A 25,891-nucleotide genomic window follows, 5' to 3' on the forward strand; every position below is an offset into this window, starting at 1 on the left:
GGTCAGTAATGACTGCAGGGAATTTAGTTTGGAGAAGGCACAACTTGTTCCTCATACTGTGTTTTGCCAAACCCATGGATTGGAGGAGTCTGCAGTTTTGTGCACGTGTGTATAGACAAAAGTTGGTGTATGTCTAGAGAGAATGTGGCCTTCCATGCCAGTACATAGTGTACATTGGGAAACCATCAGATTGGAAGGCCAGGAGATATAAAACTCATTGGGGCAGGAATGTGCAGCCTTACTCTGAGGCAAGTCCAGCCCTGAGGCATTTGACTGCTAGCCAGGCAAGAGGTGGCTTTGATCTGCATAGCTGTTAAAGGGAGATCATTAACTTGCTCTAGATACACAGCTATACTATCATACAAGCTGAGCAGAAAATAACTCCTGACGCCTTGATTGGATGCTGCCAAGGCTCCTCCCCTTTGTTGCCATTCCACCTTTCTCCCAGTCAATTCACAGACAAAGTGGATAAATGGATTGTTTGCACTAGGTGCCTTATTAGGTTTATGAGCGTCTGCTGGTCTGGAATGTGTGTTTATGTGTGCCTGGGCAATTGTGTGCACACAACACTTCAGAACTAGACTCTGTCACATCTGCACACCAGAACAGTTAAAAATGAACCCATTCCATGCCCTATAAGTTCAGAGGGCACTCTGCATTTCACTCATAGGAATTCACTTTCTGTGGAGCACCTTTTTAAAGCCTGAGCTGAAGCATGTTTGTACAAAAGCAGAATTTGCAAAGGTTACTTATGTGGATGGTAATTCCCAGAATCACCCACCCACTAATCATGCTAATGGAGACATTAGCATGATTAGTGGGTGGCGGCAAAATAGCAATGTTTCCAAGCTGTGCCAAGCAATTATGAGAACCGGGCTCAATGGGGCTTGTTACCTGCACAGGACTTCAACCTTCAGACCTGGTCCAAAGAGAGAATAAAGACCCATTGTGGTGCAGACCTGAACACCTCTCTGTGAGACGGAGGATAATGAACTTTACAAGCTGGGTGTGTTGACATGCTTTGGTCCAACTGATAACATCTCTGACAAGAAAAACTTGGCACCTAAACCCACCTCTCTGAACAGGGAGTGGAGCTAATTCCTATAATCAGTTCATCAACATGCCGCCTTCCCAGGATCTGCTTTTGCAGCTCCTCCACTAAAGTGTTGATCCATAAATCCTCCTTCATTTTACTTCCTTCAGTTAACACAGGTGCTTTTCCCCACAAGTGCCCCTCAAAGGCACACAGCCTTGTTGCATTTGCACAGTTTTAGCAAGGGACTGAGTTTAAAAAAAAGTTCCATCTTCTACGTGCATTAAATATCAGGAAGGGACAGCATCACCTATATGGTTTCACTATTGTATCACAACTGCTTTTCCTGACAGGTGCAGTGTTTTAAAAATGAATCCATTTTCCAGTTCTGATCTCAAGTTTCAAAGGCCTTGACATTGCAAGCAATCCTTTTTGCCCTTTGAACACAACTCATACAATTGTAGCAGCGCTGGGAGCACATGGCATTTAGTATTTCATCACTATGTCGCTTCTCATAAGTGATCATTTTCCCAGTCAAATTATTCCTGATGGTGGATAAGGCAATGAGCATTGTGCACTGATAATTAATATTTGCATAAAACTTGTCTCTTTTTCTTTTTAGTATGTATTTATCCCTTTGAAAAGAGGAAAGCCAAGCTAACCTGGAACCCTTAACTGACTCCTTCATTTGAGGTTTAAGACCACTGGACACAGTGGCTGTGGGATCTGGGCACTGTAATAATAAACAGGAGTTTTTCCAAGCCTTGTGTATGTCTTTGCTCAAAGTTTGGTAGATGAAGAAGACCTTGGGATAGCAAGCATATGTAAACAAAAGGTTGTTGATCTGAACTTGTTTGGATCAACAGCCTTTGATATCTATTCAGCTGTGACAAATTTGTGGAATGATCATACAGTATATTATAGGAAAGACATGGAATAGGTTACCTTCTTTTCCATATTCGAAGTTATGTGTGTCCCGTGATCTTGGAGACAAAAAGTGGGAGAGAAGTAGTGGGGTTTATATTTTAATAAATCTAAAGGAATCTGAAACTGAACTCTGCAAAATTATAAAACGTGTACAAATCTGTTGAATCCAGGCAATATGATTTTTGACTATACCAGCAACACCATTAGTACGTATTTATATCCCAGTTCAGTAGTGGAACATTTTCCCCTTTAAGAAAAGTCATGAAAGAGAGCACAATGGACCATGAATGAACATTTATGGAGCAGTATTTTTCTCTTATTGTTTTTGAAGTTAGGCTTTAACTAGGACTGACAGAATGTAAGACAGCCAGGGTTGGGCTTTTAACTCTTGGTGTTATATGCTGAAAACACAGAACAATCCATATATAATTTTAAAAGGATATTTAAATTCACTCAGTACATCTTTAATTTTTTAAAAGTTATTCAGATAACAGAACTAGTGCTCAAGCAGAGGTCTACAGCTCAGTTTCTGAAAAGTCTTCCTGTGGAGCTAATGCCAGCCAGTGTAGACAGTACTACATAATCCATAGTCTGGCTCAGTGTAAAGCACATTCCTGTAGATACTGAGTGCTTTATTTTGCTGACAGCAGCCACCAAGTTCACCAGGAAGTTTTCCTGCTCAAGCCATAACTGAAATGAATGGGATCTAATCCAGAAAAACTATCACGCTGTTGAATGGAGTCCATTCATTTCAGTTTGAACTCTTATGAGAGAATGTCTTGGTAGACTGTGTCCAATGTATTTGAACATGCTTCAAATAAAAGTATCAGGAACAAGAGGCTGAACTGCTTCCTTTTGATCTTACGGTTAGTGCATCTGAACATAAAAAGAACTGTGTTTGGATCAGTCCAGAAATGTCTAGTCCAGCATTCCGGTCTCACAATAGTTAACCAGTTCTACAAGCACCCACCCACCTGTCTTCTACAGCAACTGTTCCTTAGAGCTGTCCTTCCTTTGACACTTGATATAGCCAACATGACAAGTAGCCATAGATAGCATTACCCTCCATAAATTTGTCTAATCTCCCTTTAAAGCTATCCAGGTTGGTGGCCGTTATTTGCTTGAAGAAGTATTTCCTTTAACTCCTACCTCCATTACATCTCTTTCTTCCAAAGACTATTTGAACAACAGTATATCTTCAGTAATTTTTTTTGTTGACTTTTTAAAAATGAACTAATGATTACTTCCCCTCACCAACATGATGAGGGCTGGTATAGTACATTTAAGGCATCCCCTAGGAAAATAGCCAAATGATGTATAAAATATTAGGACACATGACACAGAAGAGCGGAAGTATCACTTTGAGCAACTTTGTCAACACTACAGACTATTTTGTTAACTGTGCAAAAAAACACTTGGCCTGTTTCATGAAAACAAGAACATCATTTGATGCTACTGTTTGTCCTGTTACAGTTTTATGTTATTTCTGGAGGAACATCGGCTGTGTACAGCCGAGAATGCTGCCATGTGTGAATATCATGGGTGTGTTATTTGGTATTGATTGGAAATGTTTTGAAGCTATGCCATTTTGTGTCTCCTCAGACACATGTTGCTGTGGTAAAACAGGCACTCCTATTTTCACATACAGTTATGTATATGTGGTACATGGTTGAAATGGCCCTTCAGGACAAGCTACATATTTTGTGTAACCACCACATATATTAAAGCTCTGATATATTTTTACTTTAAGAAGAGTAGTTTTGAGAGAGATGACTGGGAATGCCGAAAGTAGCTGAGGAGAGGGACCCTTAACTCTTCTCCAGTTACCATACCCTCTTCCCATATCATCACCAAATAAACTCTCACCTGAAGAAGTTTTCTTTGATGAGTGTTCAAGTTTTGAATATTAGGGAAGTGGAAGCTGGGTATGGGAAGTACCATGGAGAGAAGTATTATTCAGAGTACAGAAATGGTTGAGGTATCAGAAATGGTATTACTCCTTCCCTGTCCAGTTCTCTGCTCTCAGCCATCCTGTCTTTAAGATAATTTTAAAAAGAAACAAAACAGCATTTGGGATTGCCATATGCCTATTTGCATGTAACCTGTATTTAGCTGCTCCTTAATTAAAGAAACTCTGGAATCCATGTATTTGTCTTTGTTTTTGTTTGTTTGTTTTTGACATTGCAATCCAGGATGAAATCCATTTTGTTTTGTTTTTGGCCATGCACACAACAGTCTGTTTCATGTGAGGATGCTCTTTTTCTAATATTTGCATAAGGATGGCATTCAATACCCCCTTGTGCAAGCTGAAATCTCTGTTGCTTTGAAGGGGGGCATCTCTGGCTCACACATCTGCAAGTTGGAAATCATGCAGTGTGCTATTCCTGAGGATGCATTATGCTCCATGATACTAACAGGATTCTGCACCAACTGTCTGGTAAAATATTGGGTTGTGCTTATGTCTGTACATGTGCATGCTATTTAAACAGTGCTGTTTAATGTAATGTGAGTAACATAAAAGAGGAAGAAGATGAAGAAATAAATCACCAAAAGGGGAGATCCCTAAAAATATTCTCTTTTTTTGTTTTAGTTTTAATGGTGCTTGTTGTCTCCATATAATGGATTAACACTATAAGGAGAAATACAGCTGGAGAACCCCTTCGAATATAGCTATCAGAGATACATAGCATAAGAAGGGTTTCTTTGAAAAGTGTTAGAAAGACATGTATTAAGACTGCAATACACTATTCCTACAAAGAAGCAAGATCCATTGGACACGGATGATCTTACAGAAATATGCATAGGTATGCACTGTGAAAAAAGGTTTTCCAAATAGCAGTTTTTAGGAAAATCTGTCAATTAGCAGAATGTCCATAATTTTTAGGAGAATAATCCTAAAGACATCACACTAATCAGAGAATTCTGGGATTTATTGCCCCAAAAAGTAATGTTTCTAAACTTTGGCTTCTCAACAAAGCCTTTATCTTTAACCTTGCAATCACCCTATTTCATTCACAGAATGTGAAGAGGAGGAATGGGTCTTCCCCCTGCAGCTCTCTAGTGTTTTTGCACTTCTACTTCCTTCTTATTTCTTATTATAAAAGATCTGCTAAAGTGGGGAAGAACTGCAGAACATCTTTTGACTGGTGGTGCAAGGAGCTAGGAACGGCATCTTATACAGTACTTTTATTTTTCCATGGCTGGTGGCTTCTGCAACTACACCTCTGGAGCACATATGTACACATTTTCCCTTCCTGTTTTGCTGGCTATTTTTCTACTCCTTGTGGTAAATATAAAACAACTGGTACAAAAAGTGGCACATGATATCTAACACTTTCTCTCTCTTTATTGTCTGGCAGGGAGACCCCATCCCTGAAGAGATTTATGAAATGCTGAGTGACAGCTCCGTGCGCTCAATCAGAGACCTTCAGCGGGTCCTGCGGATAGACTCCGTAGGTAAATCTCTTCACCACCGAATGCTCCTCTTGCTTAAATCCCAACATGAAAACAAATAACATGTGCATGCCATTAACAAAGAGGTGCTGCTGTAAATGTAGCTCACACTAAATGAGTAAAGCTTTGTTCTGTGGATTCATGATAGGTAATGTAAGACCACAAGCTGTGTCTGATTTGCCAAAGTCTATCCCCACCCACCTAAGCTCACAAATGTATGGCAACTCACCTCCACAGGACCATTATGTAGAGTGCATACACCATTTTCTAAATATCTGGTCTAGACTGAAAATACCTAGCAGATTTCATATTCATGTTTATCCAGGCTGCCTCTAACATTAGGCAGCCTTACGCTGCAGCCTGAAGTAACTGTGTTGTGGACTAGCCCTATGGGTATGGATGACTGAAACAGCAAAAGATGGAAAGCTTGGGTTCATAAATAGATGAGAGATAATAGCTTTCCCTTCTCTGTAGCATCAATCCACAATATTCTTTCAGTGTACGTTCTAAATAATTTGGTAATGTAAGAAGCAGTCCTGTGTTAAATAAAATTTGCATGGTGTTTTAAAAAAAAAACTCCATTCAGAACTAGAAGGTTTGTTGTTGTTTTTTCTGGTATAAAGCAGAGGTCATGGGGAGCTTGTACACAACAGGAAAGCCATGTCTCCTAACCAATAAACTTTCTCCCACCTCCTCGTTTCTGAGAAAATTCAATACAATTACATTCACTAAGAATTGCCCAGGGCAAATCTAGATAAAGAAAATGTTTAATAGGGCGTCAAATGTTATAAACTGTACAGTACTGCTATTAGAGATAAACATTTTGAAACATGGCTTAACATGTAACCTATTGAATGAAGGTGAAGTTTCCTTGCAAATATAGATGGTATGAAATGCCTGTCTCCATCCACCTTCCCTAACTGAACACATTGCAGATGTGGTAAGACTAAAATGTATGTCATTCCCAGCTAATGTGATCCCGGCAGGGGGATGTAGGAATGTAGTTCAACACATCTAGAATTTCTTCAAATGTAGAAGGCTGTTCTGCCTAAATGGTGTATCTTCCATCACACAGTTAGTTCTATTGCCCACAGCTGGAGCCCAGGTAACTCCCATATAGGACTTTTTAAAGCACATAATAAGTTTGTGCTTTCCAAAATTATTGTTACCTTTTAAAACATGTTTTGTTTTTAAAATTAAGGCAAGGGTTTTCAGGTGTCTGCGAATTTCATTAGATTCTGCATTGGAAATCAGAGTTCCATGTTTCATTGTGCAGTTACTGCTCTTTTTAGTGTCTAGAACTCCTGATTCCTGTCTTATAGGGAAATGGAAGAAATAAACAACACAAGGCAGTGTGAGAGTGATATATATACCACCATATCACTGCTTTGAATAATTGATCTTTCTATAGCTGTGCAGTTGTGATGCTTTGGGGATACCTGCCCGGAGGATTGAGGTCATCCAGCAGCGGTTGGATTGAGAAGGTTTTGGCACGTGCGGGAATGTGAGCACCCGTCACGGCCACCGAGTTGGCCCTGGAATGTATTTATAAAAGCTTTCTTCATGAATTCCATTCCACTCCAGCGTCTGCTCCTGCCTGTCCTGTCCTGGCTCCCCCCCTTGCCTTTCTCTTGTGTTTGTCTGTTTGTAGCTTTGTAATCTTTGCCGAGACACTATCTACGGGGGAACAGAATTTCCTGCTTTTGTTTCCTATGCCAGTCGGACCATTGGCGTGTTCTCAAAAGCATTCCCGCTCCCTTTCAAAATGTCTGTGAGAGGAGGAGGGAAAGAGAGAGGGAAGGCACCAGCTGTGCTCTGCTATTGTTTCCCTCAAAGAGGAGTGACTAGGTCTCTCCACCCATTCCCCACCACCACCATCATACACTGCCTGTCTTTGACTCCGCGAGGCGTACAATGGCGTGGCTTCCAAAATTAGCAGCACTGGCTTTTCCAGGGCTGGGCCTGCTACCCCCGTCAGTCGTAGCTGTTTTGCTCTGTCCTGGAGAAGGACACCCTCAGGGGGAAAGGAGAGGGTGAGGCCGAGTCCAGAACTCTGTTTTTCAGAAGATTTGTTTCAAGTCAATAGCCCAGCTATTTTTTCCTTCTCTGCTTGACCTTTGTTCAAAAGCAGCTCCCACCCTGGCCTGATAAAATTCCAGAGATTGGGGGTTGGAAGGAGATTGGGGATTTGCCTGTCAGGCCCTATGGCATGAAGAAATGGTATAAATTTGTTCTGGTGACTCATCATTCTCATTCCCTTGGGATACAGGGATGTTTTAGGGCAATAAATTTGGAAGAGCTGCCTTTCAAAATAGTTCCAATTCCTAAACTGGAGATTACATCTGAAAGCTTTGAATCACAGTATCTCCTGTACGTTGGTATCTTTCCTGACCATACCCATCTGGAATTAGCCTGGAGCTACCTGGCCTGAGATGTGCCTACCACATTACGAACTATAGAGAATTCTGATGCAGGAAGGTTGTGGCTATGTGTTGTTCCTTTTGACTCAAAGACAGCAGGGTAATTGTACATTGTGGGAACCTTACCTATGAATGGGCCTTCGGTTCTTTGTTCCTCACTATACAAATTAGTCCCACAATAGTGACGTCCGTCCTGCTTCCCATCATAAGTCAAGAAGTTCACAGGAGTACAGACCTGCAGCTGAGTGGGAACTGTCTTCAGATAGTGCCATTGTTGTTGTTTTTTCTCTAGAGAGGTTATTAACATTTGGGAGGGCCTAGGGAATTATGACGGGAATTGCTTTATTCGGCATTTCCTATGGGAAAACATGGGGGCATGTTTACAGGGAACTGAACTGAAAGCTGGAGGGCGTTTCTCTCTCTTGCATACTGTTCTCAGAGTCTGAATTTAACATGTCACCCAGCGACATGGGAGAGATGGGCATTACCTGAGTGAAAGATACATGCTCGATGCATGGAAGTACCCTCCCTTCAGTCCTTAGCATCACACTTTGAAAAGATTCCTGTGGCAGGTGATATGAAACACCTGTCCCTGAGCCACTAGACGGTTTTGGCCAATCTGAGTAAGAATACTGCACAAAGTAGATAAATGGTTCAGACTTCACAGAAGATGGTTTTTAGTGTCACTGGAACTTTTGCTTCATTGCTCCTGAATTATGCATTTCAATTTGGCCTGTCAAATCACTCAAGAAGCATGTCTATCTTGTTCTGTGCCTTTCTGTGCTGTTTGGAGATACATGTGTAAGCTGTATTAAGAAAAGATCCTCTTCCTTGCCTTTGTGTGTCCACACGTTTTCCCAATGGCCTCCAGTCAAATTCTTTTACAGCTCTATTATTATTGCTTGTTGTCAGGAAAGACCTGCAGACCTTTAATATGTTATAATAAAGCATGGAGACTGAACATGTTTTTGCAAAATAAACCAAGTTGCATATATTTGTATAGTTTATTTTGTATAGAAAAACAGACTGCAGGAGGCTGCAGGTTATGTTATACTGAAAGAGTATGTGTTTCTAGCACTGTAGTGCCTGTAACAATGTACTCTACTCCACTCTACTTATAATTATTTGAAGGGAAAATAGTACTGTACTTATGTGCCTAGTGGACCAGTGAATCACTCTGCTTCTGACACTTTCAACATGCTTATTCTGGTGAATTCACTTGTTACACTGCTTTACTTAGTTACGTGGTTGTTGTTCTTTTCTCTTCCAGAAAAAGATAATTCTACTTCATACCTGAACACCACCAGACTGAATCCTGGTCAAAATCCTTTTTCGTCCCGATGGAGACGAAGTCTACGTGAGTAGCAGATATGATTTAGTTAAACTGTGGGTGAAAATTTCAGTTCAAGACTGGTCCAGCAAATGTAACAGGTATGACTGATTGATCGATCGATTGAATATGCAGCCTTTCTTCCTATAGGAAACCAAGCATGGGGTCACAATCAATTAAAACAACATAATAAATACAATTAAAAATGCAATAAGATGCAATATTTTAAAAAACAGTTACATAATAACATTAAAACCACAATTCAAAAACACTTAAAAACAAAGCCACTCAGCTCAGAATATGCAGTGCCCCATAATGGCTGCTGCTTGTACAAGTCAATTAAAAACCTGTCTGAAAAGATGGATAATTGCTTGCTGACAGAAAGACAATGTGAGTGCTGCCAGTGCTGGAAAGTAATGAGTTACATGTAACAAATCACTTGTAACTTGTACAATAATTTAAAAATAATTTCTTTTAAAAATCTGAAAATGTGTTTAACTGTAACTTTATAAGCAACTAAAACATATTGTTCATTATAAGTTACATTTAGACACATTTTCAGATTTTTTAAAGAAATCATTTTTAGGATTTTAGAAATTCACGAATAGTTGTAAGAGTTTTGATCAGTCTAGGCTTTTCTTTTGTTTAGGATACAGGAATATTTTTTTCATTCTTTTATGCTAATATCTCTGGTTTGAATCTACATGTCATCTAATTCATGCCCAATTCAGTATAGTTATGCAAATCCATTCTTTATGTTATTTTTACATTCTTCAGGCATGGTTTTAAGGTTCTATTTTGACACTATGATTGTTTTGGTGTGCTTATCCAATTTTTCTCTAATTTAATACTAGTGTTTTATGATGTTTACCACAGTTCACTCCTGGTCTTGCTTTTGCTGAGAGGACTGAGATTTCCCATTTTTTGTTTTAAATTATTTAATATATGTGATTTTTATATTGGCCATCTGGTGACTTCCATGTGTAGAATTGTCTGTTCAGTTGCCTGAAGCATGCATTTGTACTGAACAAATTGTTGACTTTACAGAATTATGTGAGTCACTTTCCTGCTTCATTTCTGATTCCTAGGCCAAATGCTCCTGTGGTGTTCTGCTCTACTTCCTACTTACATTCTAATCACCTATAATTATGAATACATCCTGTTTTGGTGTGATCAGTTCCCTCCTGGACACATAAATGTTTGCAGTTTCTTTTTTCTTCTTCAGCAATTGTCATTGTAGCTGACTTGAACAACGGTTATGTCAATAGACTTTCCAAGATTTTTGATAGTATTCTATGAGACTTTTACATTATAGCCCCTAACTACTCATGTTATGTCTCATCTCACTACTAAAGCCACAGTAATTCTTCTGTGTCTGTCATTTCCAGAATAAAATGTTTTGTAATTACCTAGTTGAGAATGCAATATTCTAGTCCATTGTACGTAGTTCACGCACACCAAGTGCTATAATGTTTAAATAATCCATTTCTTGCCTTATAAGTTCAAGCTTACTTTGATTCATGCTCATCACATTACAAGCTCCAATTATATGTATCCTGTAGCACTGGACTTTCTCTTTGCATCTGTGCACATCAGCAGCCAGATACCCCTTATGATTTAATGCAGTTGTTCCATTAGTGTCAGTATTAATTGTACTTATTCTTTGCTCTTCTCAGTATCTCACTGAATGCCTTTAACCTGAGAATCCCATCTTCTAGCACCATCTCTTGTTTTGTTTTGGATTATCTCATCATAAGGTTTTTGAAGTACTGTATAAATATTCATATGTAGCTTACCATAGCTTTCTTCTGCACAGTACTAACAAGAGTTAGCTTCACTGTCACTGCCATTTTTTATACTAGATCTTCTATCAGTGCTACCTAATGCAGCTGCCCTTCAAGGTGCACATCTCTGGCCCCATCAAAAGAGGGACTATCAGTTATCTTCTGTTCATGTGACTGTTGACTTCAGGAGAAGATGGGTACCTTTTAGCCTGCTATCTCACCTTTGACCGTTACACCTTGAGTGATCATATTACTTGTAACAGAGTCTAGCCTCCTGAGTTGTCAGTTTCCCTGATGTACTCAAACCACCTCATCATGCTAAGGTGTACATCAAAGAAAACATTAATACAATAGGACTAAAAATAACACATAGATAAAAGTACCAGGATTTAGAGAATGATTCAGAACTTGCTGAGTGAAATAGCTCTTCTCTTCGCTATTGGAATACTTTAAAAGTTTATCTGTTTATAGGATAAATTTCCCAAATGTTTCCAATCTTTAAGCCACAAACATGAGGACTAGAAAACTGATTTCCTTCTCTCTCTCTCTCTCTCTCTCTCTCTCTCTCTGTGTGTGTGTGTGTGTGTGTGTCCGTGTCCCACCACCCTCTGTCTTTTGTAAAATGCTCTTTTGGAAGTCTCTCCTTTCACACAGTGCAAATGCACCTATATTTAGATTGAATGCTGCTCATACTCTGCAGATTCAAATGTGGAGAAATGGAAAGGGTTTTGAATTGAATGGGGGAGAATATAGTTTTGTGTTTCAAAGGTTTCTCCTTGGACTCTTCCAGGTGGAGAAGAGCCTGTCGAGCCTGCAGTACTTGCTGAGTGCAAGACAAGAATCGAAGTGTTTGAGATCTCCCGGAGCTTGGTGGATTCCACCAATGCCAACTTCCTTGTGTGGCCTCCATGTGTGGAGGTGCAGCGGTGCACAGGCTGCTGCAATACCAGAACCATGCAGTGTCGTCCAACGCTGGTTCGTGTGCGACACATCCGGGTAGGCAAGGACTTATTTCCCTCCACAAGTTTTGATTCTTTCTATTCTTCGATTGGGTTGGGTTGGGTTGGGTTGGGTTTTATTTATTTATTTATTTATTTATTTATTTATTTATTTATTTATTTATTTATTTATTTATTTATTTATTTATTTACTTACTTACTTATTTACTTATTTACTTATTTACTTATTTATTTATTTATTTATTCATTCATTCATTCATTCATTCATTCATTCATTTATTCATTTATTCATTCATTCATTCATTCATTCATTCATTTATAAATTAGTATAAATTAGTATAAATGCATTTTATATGTTTTTTAACTTGTTTTAACTGATGTAAGCCGCCCCGAGTAGACGTTGTCTAGAGGGGCGGGGTAAAAATCAAATAAATAAATAAATAAATAAATAAATAAATAAATAAATAAATAAATAAATAAATAAATAAATTTATTTATTTATTTATTTATTTATTTATTTATTTATTTATTTATTTATTTATTTATTTATTTATTTATTTATTTGCATTCTAAATGTTCACAGACGTTCATACCTTAACAGAGTGTAGTGTGTAGATCTGGTAGGTAGTGGAAATCTAAACAAGCTTCTCCTATGCCACTGCACCATCCCTGACTGATGTGGAAAGTAAAGTACATATTGTTATAGTGCCATGACATTGGCCATCTCATCACTTGAATGGATCTATATTTTGGACTATATTTTGGCTAAACTATCTCCCCATGGGAATCAGGATTTTGACAAACGATCCCCGATGTTTCTTTAATGGCATTCCATCTTTTTTGAATGGAACTTTCTCACTGCAAAGGAGGGAAAGTGTGTATGTGACAGTGAGTGTGCATGTGAATGGATGGATAGTAGTGAGAGAAAGTAGCAGAAATGCAAAAGAGGGTTTCCAGCTGGAGTTTACAGAGTGCAATTTGGAAGGAGAGAACTATGCAGTCTCTAGGGGAATTTTCAGCTTGCTGAAGGAATCATGTATGTGATTTCATTAGGTTCTTTTTATATACTGTACTTGCAAGTAAAGCAATTGACACAAAGACAGTGCTCATAACCAGTGCTAAAAGACCATTAGCAGGTCCACTACTAGCCATATTGGCTAAGAGTCAAGAATCAATATCTGAAAGGCCAAAGATTCCCAGCCTTGTCTTACAGGAAGACTGATGTGCAGAGTTTAAAATTGCCAGTCTAACCTCCCACTGAACAGAGACTTCTGCCTATGGGCTTCTGGGTACTGAAATCCAAAAAGTAGCATGTCCAGTTTGCTCTGAGCAAATATCATTCAGTGCATTGGAAACACATTCTATGTATACCAAATGTAGGATTGCTTTGCTTTTGCTAATTGTGGTCTAGATTGACTGACTTACTACTAAGGCTTTTTATGTTTGCCTGCAGACGAAAGAGATTTGTCTGTCTGATTTCGAGGACTCTGTTAATCCCTTTGCTGAGGAGCTAATAGTTTGTCAGAAGATCTGTTTTCACTGTTTAGTTTTACAGAGCTTCCTTTGTTACTTATGCTTTACTATTTACCATCGTAAAACTTTGAACAGCTGTGTGATGCTTTTGATTGAATTTTGCTAAGTAGATTTCAGTTGTAGTGCAAACACATAATTCCTACTCAGACGTAATTCCTAGTGAGTTCAGTGGAATGTACTCCCAATTAATTGTAAGACTCTACCCAGTATTACTAATGAGGTAGCTGTGTTTGCATAGCAGGCAAAAGAAAAATAAAAAATAAGGAAGACAAAAATGTTGTGGCATCGTAAAGACTAACTGCTATATTTTAATGCAATTTTGGGGTACAAGTCTGAGAAAGTGGATTTCTCCATGACAGCTCACATTAAAATATAGTACTTAGTAGGAATAGGGACTTGAGTCACGGAACTGTCAAGTCAGACTTAAGTTGCACCAGCAACTCAGCTCAGACTTGACTTGGGTTTTATTTTCAATAACTTGGATTCGAATTCACTAACCCCTCCTTTTCTTCTGGGGAAAAAAAGCTTGTTTTCAATAAGGACTTGGACTTGGGGTTCGTGACTCGTGACTTGGTATGAAAGATTTTGGCTCGAACTTGGGACTTGATACCAAAGACTCAGAATCACACTTGGGACTCTGACCCAAAGACTTGCCCACATCCCTGGCACTTGGTCTTTAAGGTGCCACAACTTTTTTGTCTCCTTTATTTTTTTATTTTTGTTTTTGCCTGATATTACTAATGACTTTCTTTTGGATGCTGTACTGGAAGAAAGAGCACTCTTTAAATCTACACTGTATTAGTGAATCCCAAAACAGAGTGACCCAGTTTGGGTGTCACAGTTAGTAAAGCTTCTGGAGAAACCCTGGATTATGCTTCAGAAACAGTGATCATTTGCCCTGCTGTTAGGAACATCAAGCCTTCGATCTATGGTTTGTTTATTATGATAACATAACTCAGCAAGATCTTACATTCTAGCTTCTGGGGACAGAGACAAGATGGCGTTCCAGGTTCTTCCAGTTTCAGACATAATAATAAATGAATCATTAATGGAAATGCCATGATTTATTTAGCCATTTCTGGCAACAATCAGCCACATGCACCAACATGCTGGCTCACTCACACAAGCCAGGATTCTTTAGGCTTATCAGGCATACTCTGATAAACCAATAAAATTTGCAGTCTGTTGATAGACCTTGCAGATTTGAAAATGTTGATCTGTGCTTCTTTGTACACCTTGCTCTCCTTGGAAACACCACACAAAGCTTGTCCACATGACTCCGTCTGGATGTATTATGAGCGGATACCTGCCAGTTGACCTCTCATTCTGATCTGGCAAAACGTTCAGCCAATAATGATCTGTATGCTTCCTCCCAGACAAACAGTTAGAGACTATAATGAAAATCCTCTGCTTGGCCTATATGTAGTGGAGAATTCCATGGGCCTTCAATGGCAAGAAGGAATAGGGGCAGACAAGGGAAGATATTACATCATCCATATGAGGGGAAATTCCTTTCTCTAGAAAGCCAAAAAATCGCAGAAAATCAGAGACTGGCCATGGTGCATGTGTGGTAACAGTAGTCCAGATAATTGTTTTTGTGGGGAAAAATGCAACCATGAGGTCAAAGAGTTAATCAGAAAATGTGACCTGGAAATGCTTTCTCTGAAAATAGAGATGTCTGTATTGTTTCGATTGAAACACTTCTCTAACAAGCAGCATGTGTCCTGGAGCATGTAGAACAGGGCACACTTTCAAAGAAAGATAAACAGATTGAGAAATCGTCACTGCGAAATTTCTGGGTAGGATATAGTCCCACGTGCTAATCAGTGGCCACCTTTTTCAGGTGCCTTCTGAAGGGTGACTATCTCCCCCAGATGTAAACCATAGCAATTCTTCACAGCCATATGACAAATTTCCTCCTCTTGCAGCCAGCTGGAGCAACTATTTGAACATCCTGCAATGTATTTTCTGTCTCCAAATATTGTGGCAGGTTAAATTTTGGGTAAAAGTGGCAGTAGATGGCTCCTTGGCTGTTGCAATATGATTGGACTCAATTAACTCTTGGTGTCTTCCACCTTTTATGGGCCCAACACACAACATATCCTATCCTTGTAACAGGATCAGCAATGATTTTGAGTAGTGAGTGGAAGCCGGCACTGTGTCCTTCATGATTCCCTAGGTCAGGGGTGGTGAACCTTTTGCACGCCATATGTTTTTGGGCTTCAACTCTCAGGAAACCCAGCCTGTATTGCCAGTGATAAATGTCTCTGGGAGGTTGTAGTCAAAAATAACTGAAGTACCAAACATTTGCTGACTTGCCCCAGACAAAGAATGGGCAAACTGGATTCAGATGTTGTTGGACTGCCACTCCCATCCACCCCAACAAGCATAACAAGTAGTGACAAATACGGAAAGCTGAAGTCGGACAACGTCTAGTAGGCCAAACATTTCCCTAGATGAAGGCGCACTTTCATGATTCCTGGATAAAGATACTGAAATTGTCTTGAAGACACCAGTGTGTGAATGTGATAATTTTGATGAACTGCACTATGTCTGATTTTTATCTGGAAACTGCAAAGAATATTATAAATATATAGTGTCAGTGATGCTATTTGAGTGATATACTCATATATCACAGATTTATGTTTTTTCAGTGTCTTTCTGTATCATAGATGTATGTTTTTTGTTAATCTCTTCTAACAGGTAAATAAAATTGAAATTGTCCTAAAGAAGCCAGTCTTTCATAAAGCTGTTGTGGCCTTGGAAGACCACCTGGAGTGTCGATGTGAGGCAATATCACCCCGACTTGTCAGTCGGCCAAATTCGCGTGAACACAGAGGTAGGTGTTGTAGAACTGATGTTTCTGAGAACTGGACAGGAACAAAAAGAAATGTGGAAAAATCAAAAGCAATATACAGTAGCTAGGAATAATTCTGAGAGGAGAAGCATGTTCAGTCAGCTGTTGCATTCCAACGTATTCTGCTTCCTCCTCTTCTGGCAGGTGGGACACCACTCAGCACTGTAGCTTCTCTTCCAACAAGGGCACGAGTGCACCGGTTACTGCCACGAAAGAGGAAGCATCGGAAGTTCAAGCATGTACATGATAAGAAAGCGCTGAAAGAAATCTTCCCAGCATAGAGGCACTGGCAGGCAAAAGTGCAAATGTCAGGTAATTGCATCAAATACAACTGTATTGTGAGGGCACAGGAGCCAGTCTTTAAAAAAAACAAACAACTCCGTAATTTGCTTTCTACATTAGGATCCTTTAGTACTGCTGAAGTATTACACTCCATTATTCAGTAGTACCTTTCTCCATGTTTCCAGTTACTATGTTTACTTGTAGACAAATCAGTAGGCTCTAGCAATGTTAACTGGAAGCTCCTCCTTGGAACGTCTGCTCTTGCTGATGCCTCCTTTTCTGTATGGCTCAATGAGTGGTGATAAATCGTTCTTATAGTGATCACTTGCTGGTCCCCGTAATGAGTGAAACATTTATCACTGGTTTCTTTTAATTATTTTAATTTATTTTTTGTAATAGAGAAATTATAGGGGGTGAGATTTAGGAGATTAAACCAGTAACTAACCCATCAGAAAACAAAAGCTAACCAACAAAGGAATTCTGCTGAAAAAAAAAGCAGCAATAGGTGTGAATGCTGTAGAGAGGATGCTTTTAATTAAAGGCACAGTAGCTTATAAAAATGCATTGCATTTCTCTACTGGTCACATTGACACTTCCTTTGCATTTCATAGTAAAAAGAGACATAGAGGAGCAGATCACAAATCAGGACTGTAAAAGACAAGGGACAATCAAGAAACACTGAAATGCCAAAACTGAATTAAAGTGCCTGAATTTTAAAGGATGCTATGGCTCTCAGGGGCTACTAGTTAGGATGCTATGTGCCATCAAGTTGCTTCTGGCTTATAATGACTGTGTATCATTTGCTGATGAAGAAAAGTGGGAGGGAACCATTGTGCTCAGGTATTTTTGCTTGTAGGCTTTCTTTAGGTTCTTTAGAAGCACACTGACACACTAGTTGGCCACTGTGAGAATGCTGGATTAGGTAGCCCTTTGGTGCACAATGGTTATTTTTATCTTTCTATGAATGCTCCTTAAAATTTCGGAGAACAAAGCTTGCAGTTCCAGAGAAAGGGGCAAGTGTGGAAACAATCCTGAAATATACCACCAAAGTGACTTATCCCATGAATAAGATAGTATGATGTCGCACAAGAGGTCCTATTCCTGCATCCACACCACAGTCATGTTAACATAGTGAAGGCCAGTTGGCTCCTGTTTGGCTTCTTTTGCTATGAAGATCTTAGGCAGGCATACAGTGTGTTGGTCATTCAGCACATAACATTCTTTCCACCTGTGCTCAGGTAGCTGTACAATCTGTTTAGAGGAAGAAGAAGAATTTTTTGTTCTTTGACAACTTGAGAAAGATTATATCCTCCAGTCTGTGTAGTTTAGAGTAATTAAAATTACTGTTCTCTTGTAACCTGGAAATCAAATTTAATTTACCATCCATCTTAGGAAACCAAAGAATGAGAGGAAGAGGTAAGGAATAAATACTTCCTCCAATAGGATTTGTCTGCCAAGTTATGCTGTATAGCACAGATCCTTGATTAGACTTAACAACCCATCATCTGCCCAGGAAGGCAGGCATAATAAATGTGAACATATAGTTTTGTTGATTGGAAAGACCCATCCAAAAGGAAGGAGCAAGTTACTAGTCTCTGAGGCTGACAGCTTACTTCCTAGTTTGAGATGGGACAGGCTGAAGAAAGGAAAATCTCTGCATGCAGCCAAATAGCTTTGCTAGGATTGAACACAGCAAGATAACAGCATGTCCATTTTTGTTTAGTTCTCTTACCAACATACTCTGTTGCTGCTCACTATTCATGTTCCTCTTTCTTTAGCCGCACTAGTGTCCCTTTCAGAAAAAAAAGAAAATCCAAATTCTGTAGAAATAAAAAACATAATTTATAGAGCAAAGCCTGCAAACAAGAAAATTAGTAAATCTGTAGCCCTCTCACCACCAGCCATGTTAGCCATCTGGAGGGCACCATATTGGGAAAAGATGTTATAGAAAATGGTCAACATGAAACTGATAAAGAAGGGCAAGATGGAATCTCAACCTGCCTTTTCTGTTTGCTTGCTTTCCAGGTTTATTATTTAATATATTTGCTGTATTACCCCCATGGGGTTCTAAGAGTTTCTCTCCGTCCATCTGCCTCAGCGCTACATTGGACGGCAAATGGTGCTTCCTGATCCCTCGCTCACTGGACGTTCTCCCACCAAAGTTTACCCTTGGAGTTCTTACTTCTTAATTACATTTCAGCCTTTTATGAAAGGAAGAACACTGGGGTAGGGATTAAGCAGCAGAAAACGAGGCAATCTGAGTGGACAATATGCTTCCTGCTGCAGCCAACACAATGGAAATGTGGCAAGAGACTTGTGGTCCTAATTTGGGGGGGGGGGCAACAGTGGGATGGGAGGATAAGAAAATTGCTCCTTCCTCCTTTTCATCCAGGAGTTACTTGGGCTCAGGATGTTTACAGTGACAATGGGCACAAGTCAAAGACCGTCAGAGTGATGATAACCAATGACAGCAAATGCACTAAGGACTTCTATTGTCATGTCTGGATAGATTATTTTTAATGTGTGTATGTATATTTTATTTTTAAAACCACTAAACCATGCCACGCCTCAAGGAACAGAACAATTGAGAGTAAAATACATCTACCCAACAGTTACTGCTGCCAGCTGAATGATACATGAACAGGAAGGGAGCGATTTTACTGCAGAGGAACCACTGCCTAGGGATTCCCTTTGGGTCAAAGAGGCCCTTGTTACACATGACTCTAAGGAAGGCATGGATTGTCCTGTTTCCTATCTCCTCTTTCAGTTTGAGGAATTTGTTGTTCCTTTTGTATGTTGGTGGTGTAGATAACTTTCAGGTATTGTTAATGGATTTACTTTAAGTAAAATGAAGAGTGTCACCACTGGATGAATTGGGACCCCTGGCGAACGTGATCCACCAGAGTCACTGCTCCTGCAACATCTAGAATGATTCTTTGCTTTTTAGGAGGCAGAGCCATATCCACACTACAGCTTGTTCTTTTAACAAACATGGGGGCTCTTATCCATGAAACCGACATCACTTCTATATGGGATTTCAGGTACCAGTGTGGAGAGAGAGATTTGCTTGGGACCATATACTGCAATGGCTAAACAAGGAGAACAGAAGCAGGTTCAATGGATTGTTGATATGATTCAGTTATATATGTGATATCAACTTGCCCTGTATCAAAGGTGTCTTTTGTGTGTGATCTTATTTCCAGACATCGTTATTACTTATCCTCCTCTGCTATAGAGATTAATATCCAGATTTTAATTTATGTTAACGACCATGTTAACATTCTTTGATAGGATGGAAATTAAATTATGCAAGGCTCCACATCACAACCATAAGAGGTTCTGCTGTGATGTCTAAGGCATCACATAGGCAAATCCCAAAATAACAAATGGTGCTGCATATCTTTGTATGTTCCCCTGTACTTCCACCTAAACCATCCAGCTCACATTCATCACTTGCTCTTTTAATCTCCTGTCTGTCCCATGTTCTCCCACATTTTGCTTCTACATCCTCAGAGCGTTTATCTCTTTAAAACAGGCGGGCAAAGTGTGGCCTTCCAAGTGGTGTTAGACTGCAACTCCCAAAGTTCCTCATCACTAGCTTTGCTGGTTAGTGTGGGTGGGATTTGCAACCCAACAATATCTGGACAACCACACATTGCCCAATCCACCTCATAGTATTTCAGATGACCAGATAAAGAGATCCACTAAAGGTTTTGTCTCACTGGGTAGTGTGGGGCAGTTGCCTGTTCTAGCAAGGAAAAAGTCAGTTGCCTGCATGTCATGAATAGGTTTGAGGGGGATAGAATGATAGAAGTGTGTTGAGGTTTCATAACTTTTACTTTTCATCTACATCTTTAGCTCTTATTGTCCATTACATTCTCTTATTTCAAAAGACAAAAGGCCAGCAATTACACTGGCTCTCTCTACAGATAGGATGCATGGTAAATATCATGGTGGCAATGCTAGATGAGGCTGGTATGGCCTACAGTCCAGCACATCTGGACTGGGCAGAGCTGGCTAAGATTTTGGAGGGTAAACCCCTTCTTTCCTTCTGCTTGCCCCAGCTGTTTCTTCAGTCCCCCTCATGTAGTTTTTAAAAGGCACCATGAATAGACCTTAACATCTGGAAAGTTTTCTAGTTACATCTCAGGTAGACCAGGTGACCAGATGTGGAGTATGACCCACCAGCAACATATGTGTGTTTGTTAGAAGGAAACAGAAGCACAACACAGTCCTACTATAGAGATAAGAAGCTGAGTTTGGGAAGAGGAAATGACTAAGTCAAGCTATCAACTGAAATACAGATTGTTAAATAACACCCTAAGTTTAAACAGAGCTTTCAAATATTACTTTATTTTTTTAACTACAACTCTCCAAAACCTCCAGTGTCCATGTTGGTTGAGGAATTCTGGGAATTGTAGTTCAAACCCTTTCCCTGACATTTTCAAGTTCGGTATTTAAAACTGCCCTTCAACCAGTTCAGACAGAAGATCCAAGCTTTCATTCTCCTGCTGCATAGTGAGTTCAAGCCTTTCGCTCCATGCACTTATACCAGACAAAGAAAAGCAGCTGCAGCCATAAGAAAGAAGATGCGCTTTCTACAGCCTCTTGGAACAACAAGCCTCTGGAGCAGAAGAAGAATCAGGTCATTTGTCCTGCAAAACATTTCCCAGTTGTGGCTGCTTTTCCTTACTCCACACAAGTATTTGTAGGGATCAGACAGAAACTTGGAGGCAGGCCCACAATTTATTTTCATCCCCGAGATCCCATTGTCTGAAGAGGGTGGGAGGCCATTTTTTCCCTTGGAGATTTGAAACCTTACATCTTTTTGACTACGACTCTCAAAATGCCCCAGCCCTCAAGCTGTACTCTTGAGTTGAATAGCTTTTTGTATTACCTACTATTGGATGTTGAATCAGCTCAATAGAAAACCCTGAAATGTATCACCATAAGTCAGAACTCGCTTGTCAGCACACAATTATTATTATTATTATTGAAGAAATCCATTGGCCACAAACACCCGAGAGAACTTTACTTATGTGGTATCTTACAAACTCCTTATGTCTGCTGGTATGATCAGACTTTAGTGGGAAATAAACCTTACAGTAACTGCTTTAGGTTCTGACTACTGTTACATATTGTTGACTAGTTACAAGATTTTAAGAAAAACTGATGGAAACTGATTATTCCTGTCTACCCAACTTATACTGAAAGCTTTCTTTCTGAGAGATGAAAAAGGTTCTTGCTATCCATTCCTGCTTTTTTGTCTATAAAAAGATGGTTTGTTTTCCTACAATTTTCCCATCTGTAAGGAGGGCAAGGCCTTTCTCTTCCCTACCCATTTTATATTAAATTAATTTATACTCAGTACTGTATTTAAAGTTGTTTTTTTAAAAACCCTAAAATCAAAACTTGGAAGTTTTGTGTTTTATTTGTGTTCAGCTTCTAAAAAGGCTAAACAGAAGACAGAATTGCTCCCCCTCCCCGAAAAGGTGAAATCTATAGCCTAGAAAGTGTACAATCATCTTCAAATGTCATCCTTTTCTCAGTTTCTTACCACCCACTTCACCCTACATTCCAATATTCATAGAGTGTTGCCAATGACACTCTTCTGAAAATCTACATAATACAGACAGTATTGTGCTTGCCAAAAGATATACTTAGCAATCTCATTTATAATTAAAGTGTATCTACTTACACTACATAGTTGTAGTAGTTTGAAACTACTTTAAATGTTAGAATTCCATATGAACGAATCCTGGGATTTGTAGTTCTGTGAAGTCCCTAGATTTCTCTGCAAGAAGGCTCTAGTGCTTTCCTCTGACCTAGCCAAGAATTCTAAATCCTTTCCAAAACTACCAATGTAAACACAGTCAATAGAATGGAATCAAATGGCTATAACTGTGTAGTGGAGATGCATTCCATAAACATTATTAGTGATTGTAAGTAAAGTGCATACAAAGTATGCTCAGGGCACAGCTGGACCTCTCGGCACATTTCATATGAAACTAAGTACTGTACCACTTAAAACAGGCACTTTGTGCAGCCCAATGTAGACGTGTTTGCCTCAAGACAGGATGATTCACTTTGCTTGTAAATAGGATGAGTCACTCTTTGCTACGTGCCCCCAAAAGTTATCAAGGGCAAAAAAAACCCTGATCTACCAGTGTGACATGATGGGTGGAATGGCAGTCTGACCATTTATTTGATCGGTTGGCATCTTATTAAAGCTGGCACTGCTAGAGGGGGGCACCTTAAACCTGTTAGTAACATACAAGAGAGAAGTTATGGACTTACAAGGAGGCATGGTTTCCCAGTCTCAGTGCCAAATCCATGCAGCAAAAGTTATAATAATGACTCTCAAAGTTTGTAGAGATCATATAATATTAATAAGGATTGTAAGGCCATAATTGGTGTTATTGGTGACAAAAGAAATTTGATTACGTGAGGTACCTGCTGTAATGTCAATTGAGAACATGCATTTATGTCCGCTCACAGTAAATTATTCCACCTTGTATAAGCAATGTCCAGAAGATAGGATGGTGAACACACTGACTCAATTGTAATATATTATTGCAGCCTACACCACCTTAAAAATAAACAAAACTCTCCATCTCAAAGGAGTATTTATTAACAGCTGTTAAGGAAGCTGAGCCCTGCTGCTAACAATCCCTGGAAGAGTTTGAAAGCCACTGATCTAGACTTAAATTACTACGTCTTAAATGACAAATGTCTACCATGAAATCTTTGCTCAGTGCAGAAGATTTTGGTGGGTAGTCTAGGAGACAAATTCCATTCATTAGAGCACTTGCCAGCCTTCTTGTATGTTGTTATCCTTTCTCATGAATACTGTAAAATGCACCCATCCTTTACAGCTAGCTGTTCATCAGAGAGCAAGCTCAAATGCACAGTCAGTAAGGTAGCCTGAAATACAGTACGTTGCTGTCCAAGCTGAAGAACAAAATAATGCCTGCTTCTTGTTGTATACACAAAAGTCAACTCAGCAAGCTATGGAATATGAAGACAGCAGGCTAGCTTAGGAGTGCCATGTGACACAAACCTCTCTAACACTTTGGCGTTGCTTTCCAACATCTGTCAACCATGGTGGCTGCCTCACTTGAGTTAGCTCTGCATGTCAAAGAGGAAGAGCAGCAAAAGATCAGCAAGCTGAATTTCAGGGGAAATTTGTCTCCTGTTATTAAACTCCTTGCTGGAACTCTTTTTAAAAATTGCGAAGAACTAAACTGTTCCTTCCAACATCATTTAGAAAGCACAGCTCTAGACTTAACATGGCTCTAACCTTCAACATTTGTTTGCCTGATACAACTTTGCCCTCGGCATGGAGTTCCCGGCAGTCACATTTGTTCTTCCATTCTTACTTTTAAGGTGCATTTGAATTGTTCTTGAACATTCCTCTCCACTGTTGCTATTTACCCTCTTCAAAGCCCTGCCATGAACCATATCCCTCCATTAGTCACTGTCTAGACAGATGCAGCTCCTCTGAGTTCAGAAGGGCATTTGCTGCTTCCCCTTCCTATGAGTAAGGGGAGTGGTTGTACATACAGACACCTGTGTGCCAGCCAATGCCACAACTGAGTTAGCACACAGATGGATGTAAAGAAAAGTATTGCTTTGGTAACTTCACTTTGTTTATCTTTTTTAATATGTTGTACCACAAGAAGGTAGCCAACTTTCCCCTCCATGGTTTTGCCTGCAGTGGATCATGCGCTGCTGAGATTTTTTAAATGTGCAGGACTGATGTCAGTTTCTAGAGTATCATAGCACAAAGTTGGCTTCTTCTTCTGTCTGCTGCAAATAAGGGGTATATTCATACACATTGACATATGACACCATCCCATATTAAATTAGAGCACTGGTTTATGTAGCTTACTATTGCCTACATCAAGCATTTTTGTTGTTTAGTCGTTTAGTCGTATCCAACTCTTCGTGACCCCATGGACCAGAGCACGCCAGGCCCTCCTATCTTCCACTGCCTCTCTTTCAGCCTGAAGGCCAAAGTTGATTCCATAATAGTTTTGGATGGGCAAAGGCAAAAATAGCTGACAGAGGGGGGAAAAACCCCAATTCACTGGAAAGGTCTTGGAGGGAAACTTTATGGTGACCAAGCCTGAACTCTGACTAAACTGGGGCTGTCATACTTTGGACACATCATGAGAAGACAAGGCTCACAGGAAAAGACAATAGGCAACAGAAAAAGAGGAAGACCAACTAAGAGATGGACTGGCAAAGTCAAGGAAGGGCACTGCCTTAAAGTTGCAAGAGTAGAGCTATTAAAAACAGGACCTTTTGGAGGTCACTAGTCCCTAGGATCACCATAAGTCAGAAGCAACTTGATGGCACTTAAAGCAACATCAAAGGGAAAAGTGTGGACTGGAAATGCCAGACTATTTCATCTTCAAGCTCTTCCTGCCAAAAACTAAGCCTTAGAAAGCTCTGTAGATGGGAGGTAACCAGCCATTAACAATAGTATTATATAGAAGAGCCTCTGGGCAACCTGAGAAAGTTGCCTCTGGGCAACCTGAGAAAACAAGATTGTGAGCCCTGGATGGATATATTTGGTGCCAGCACCCAGCCTATACTGATTAGTAGCAGCACTCTATGTTGCCAGCCCTCTTTGGATGTGTGGACGATGAAGGTAGCATACGTAGGCAAGAGCTGCTACCCTCCATTCAGTAATCATGTTCATCTTTCCATCACTGCAACATCATGGGTTCTTCCAGAAGGAGGATGCTTCCCACCATCAAAAGGTATTTTGTAACTATTCCATCTGTTCTGTCATAACATACATGTTTCTGTTAAGATGAAAGATGGAAGGATCAATGGTAAAGCATGGAAAGACTGCTAACAAGACACAATGGCATCTGGAATAGTCTCTCTCACACACAACAATTTGAGGAAAGAGACAGGACAATTGCAGAATAAAGACTTGCTTGGAAGCACCTTGGGTTCTGATTTACCTGTGGGAAATCAGCAGGGCTTGGGAACGTTGCCTTTTTTGGACTACAGTACTGGCTGGAAAATTCTCAGATTTGTGGTCCAAAACAATAACAACTTTTCTAGGCTCCAAAAACAGCCACTGGAAATGCAGACCTTTGGGCAGAATCTTTGTTGACTTGGATACAGATTATGGCTGATAGGCTGTTGCCTAAATGCAAGACAGAAAGGAAATTGCATCCACACCTCCCACTCTCTAGGAAGCTCCCCATCATATACCTGTTCTCACTCTGATTGTGAGATCAGCCACAGAAGTCGTCATGCAAAAGAGAGTCAATGAGGCTTTAGGTAAGTTATG

General features: G+C 39.8%; 1 protein-coding gene across 1 annotated transcript in view; it reads left to right on the top strand.

Annotated features, from left to right (window-relative positions):
- Positions 1-21,989, top strand: part of PDGFB (platelet derived growth factor subunit B) — a 46,146-nt gene extending 24,157 nt beyond the window's left edge. The window contains exons 3-8 of the mRNA XM_020787648.3: positions 5,320-5,416; positions 9,104-9,190; positions 11,738-11,943; positions 16,143-16,278; positions 16,441-16,608; positions 18,604-21,989. Of these exons, the coding sequence (XP_020643307.3) occupies positions 5,320-5,416; positions 9,104-9,190; positions 11,738-11,943; positions 16,143-16,278; positions 16,441-16,577 (663 nt within the window). The 3' untranslated portion in view covers positions 16,578-16,608; positions 18,604-21,989. The remainder of the gene's footprint in view (positions 1-5,319; positions 5,417-9,103; positions 9,191-11,737; positions 11,944-16,142; positions 16,279-16,440; positions 16,609-18,603) is intronic.
- The last annotated feature ends 3,902 nt before the right edge of the window (positions 21,990-25,891 follow it).

The sequence above is a fragment of the Pogona vitticeps genome, chromosome 5 (assembly GCF_051106095.1).
Source record: "Pogona vitticeps strain Pit_001003342236 chromosome 5, PviZW2.1, whole genome shotgun sequence".
Taxonomy (NCBI): Eukaryota; Metazoa; Chordata; class Lepidosauria; order Squamata; family Agamidae; genus Pogona; species Pogona vitticeps.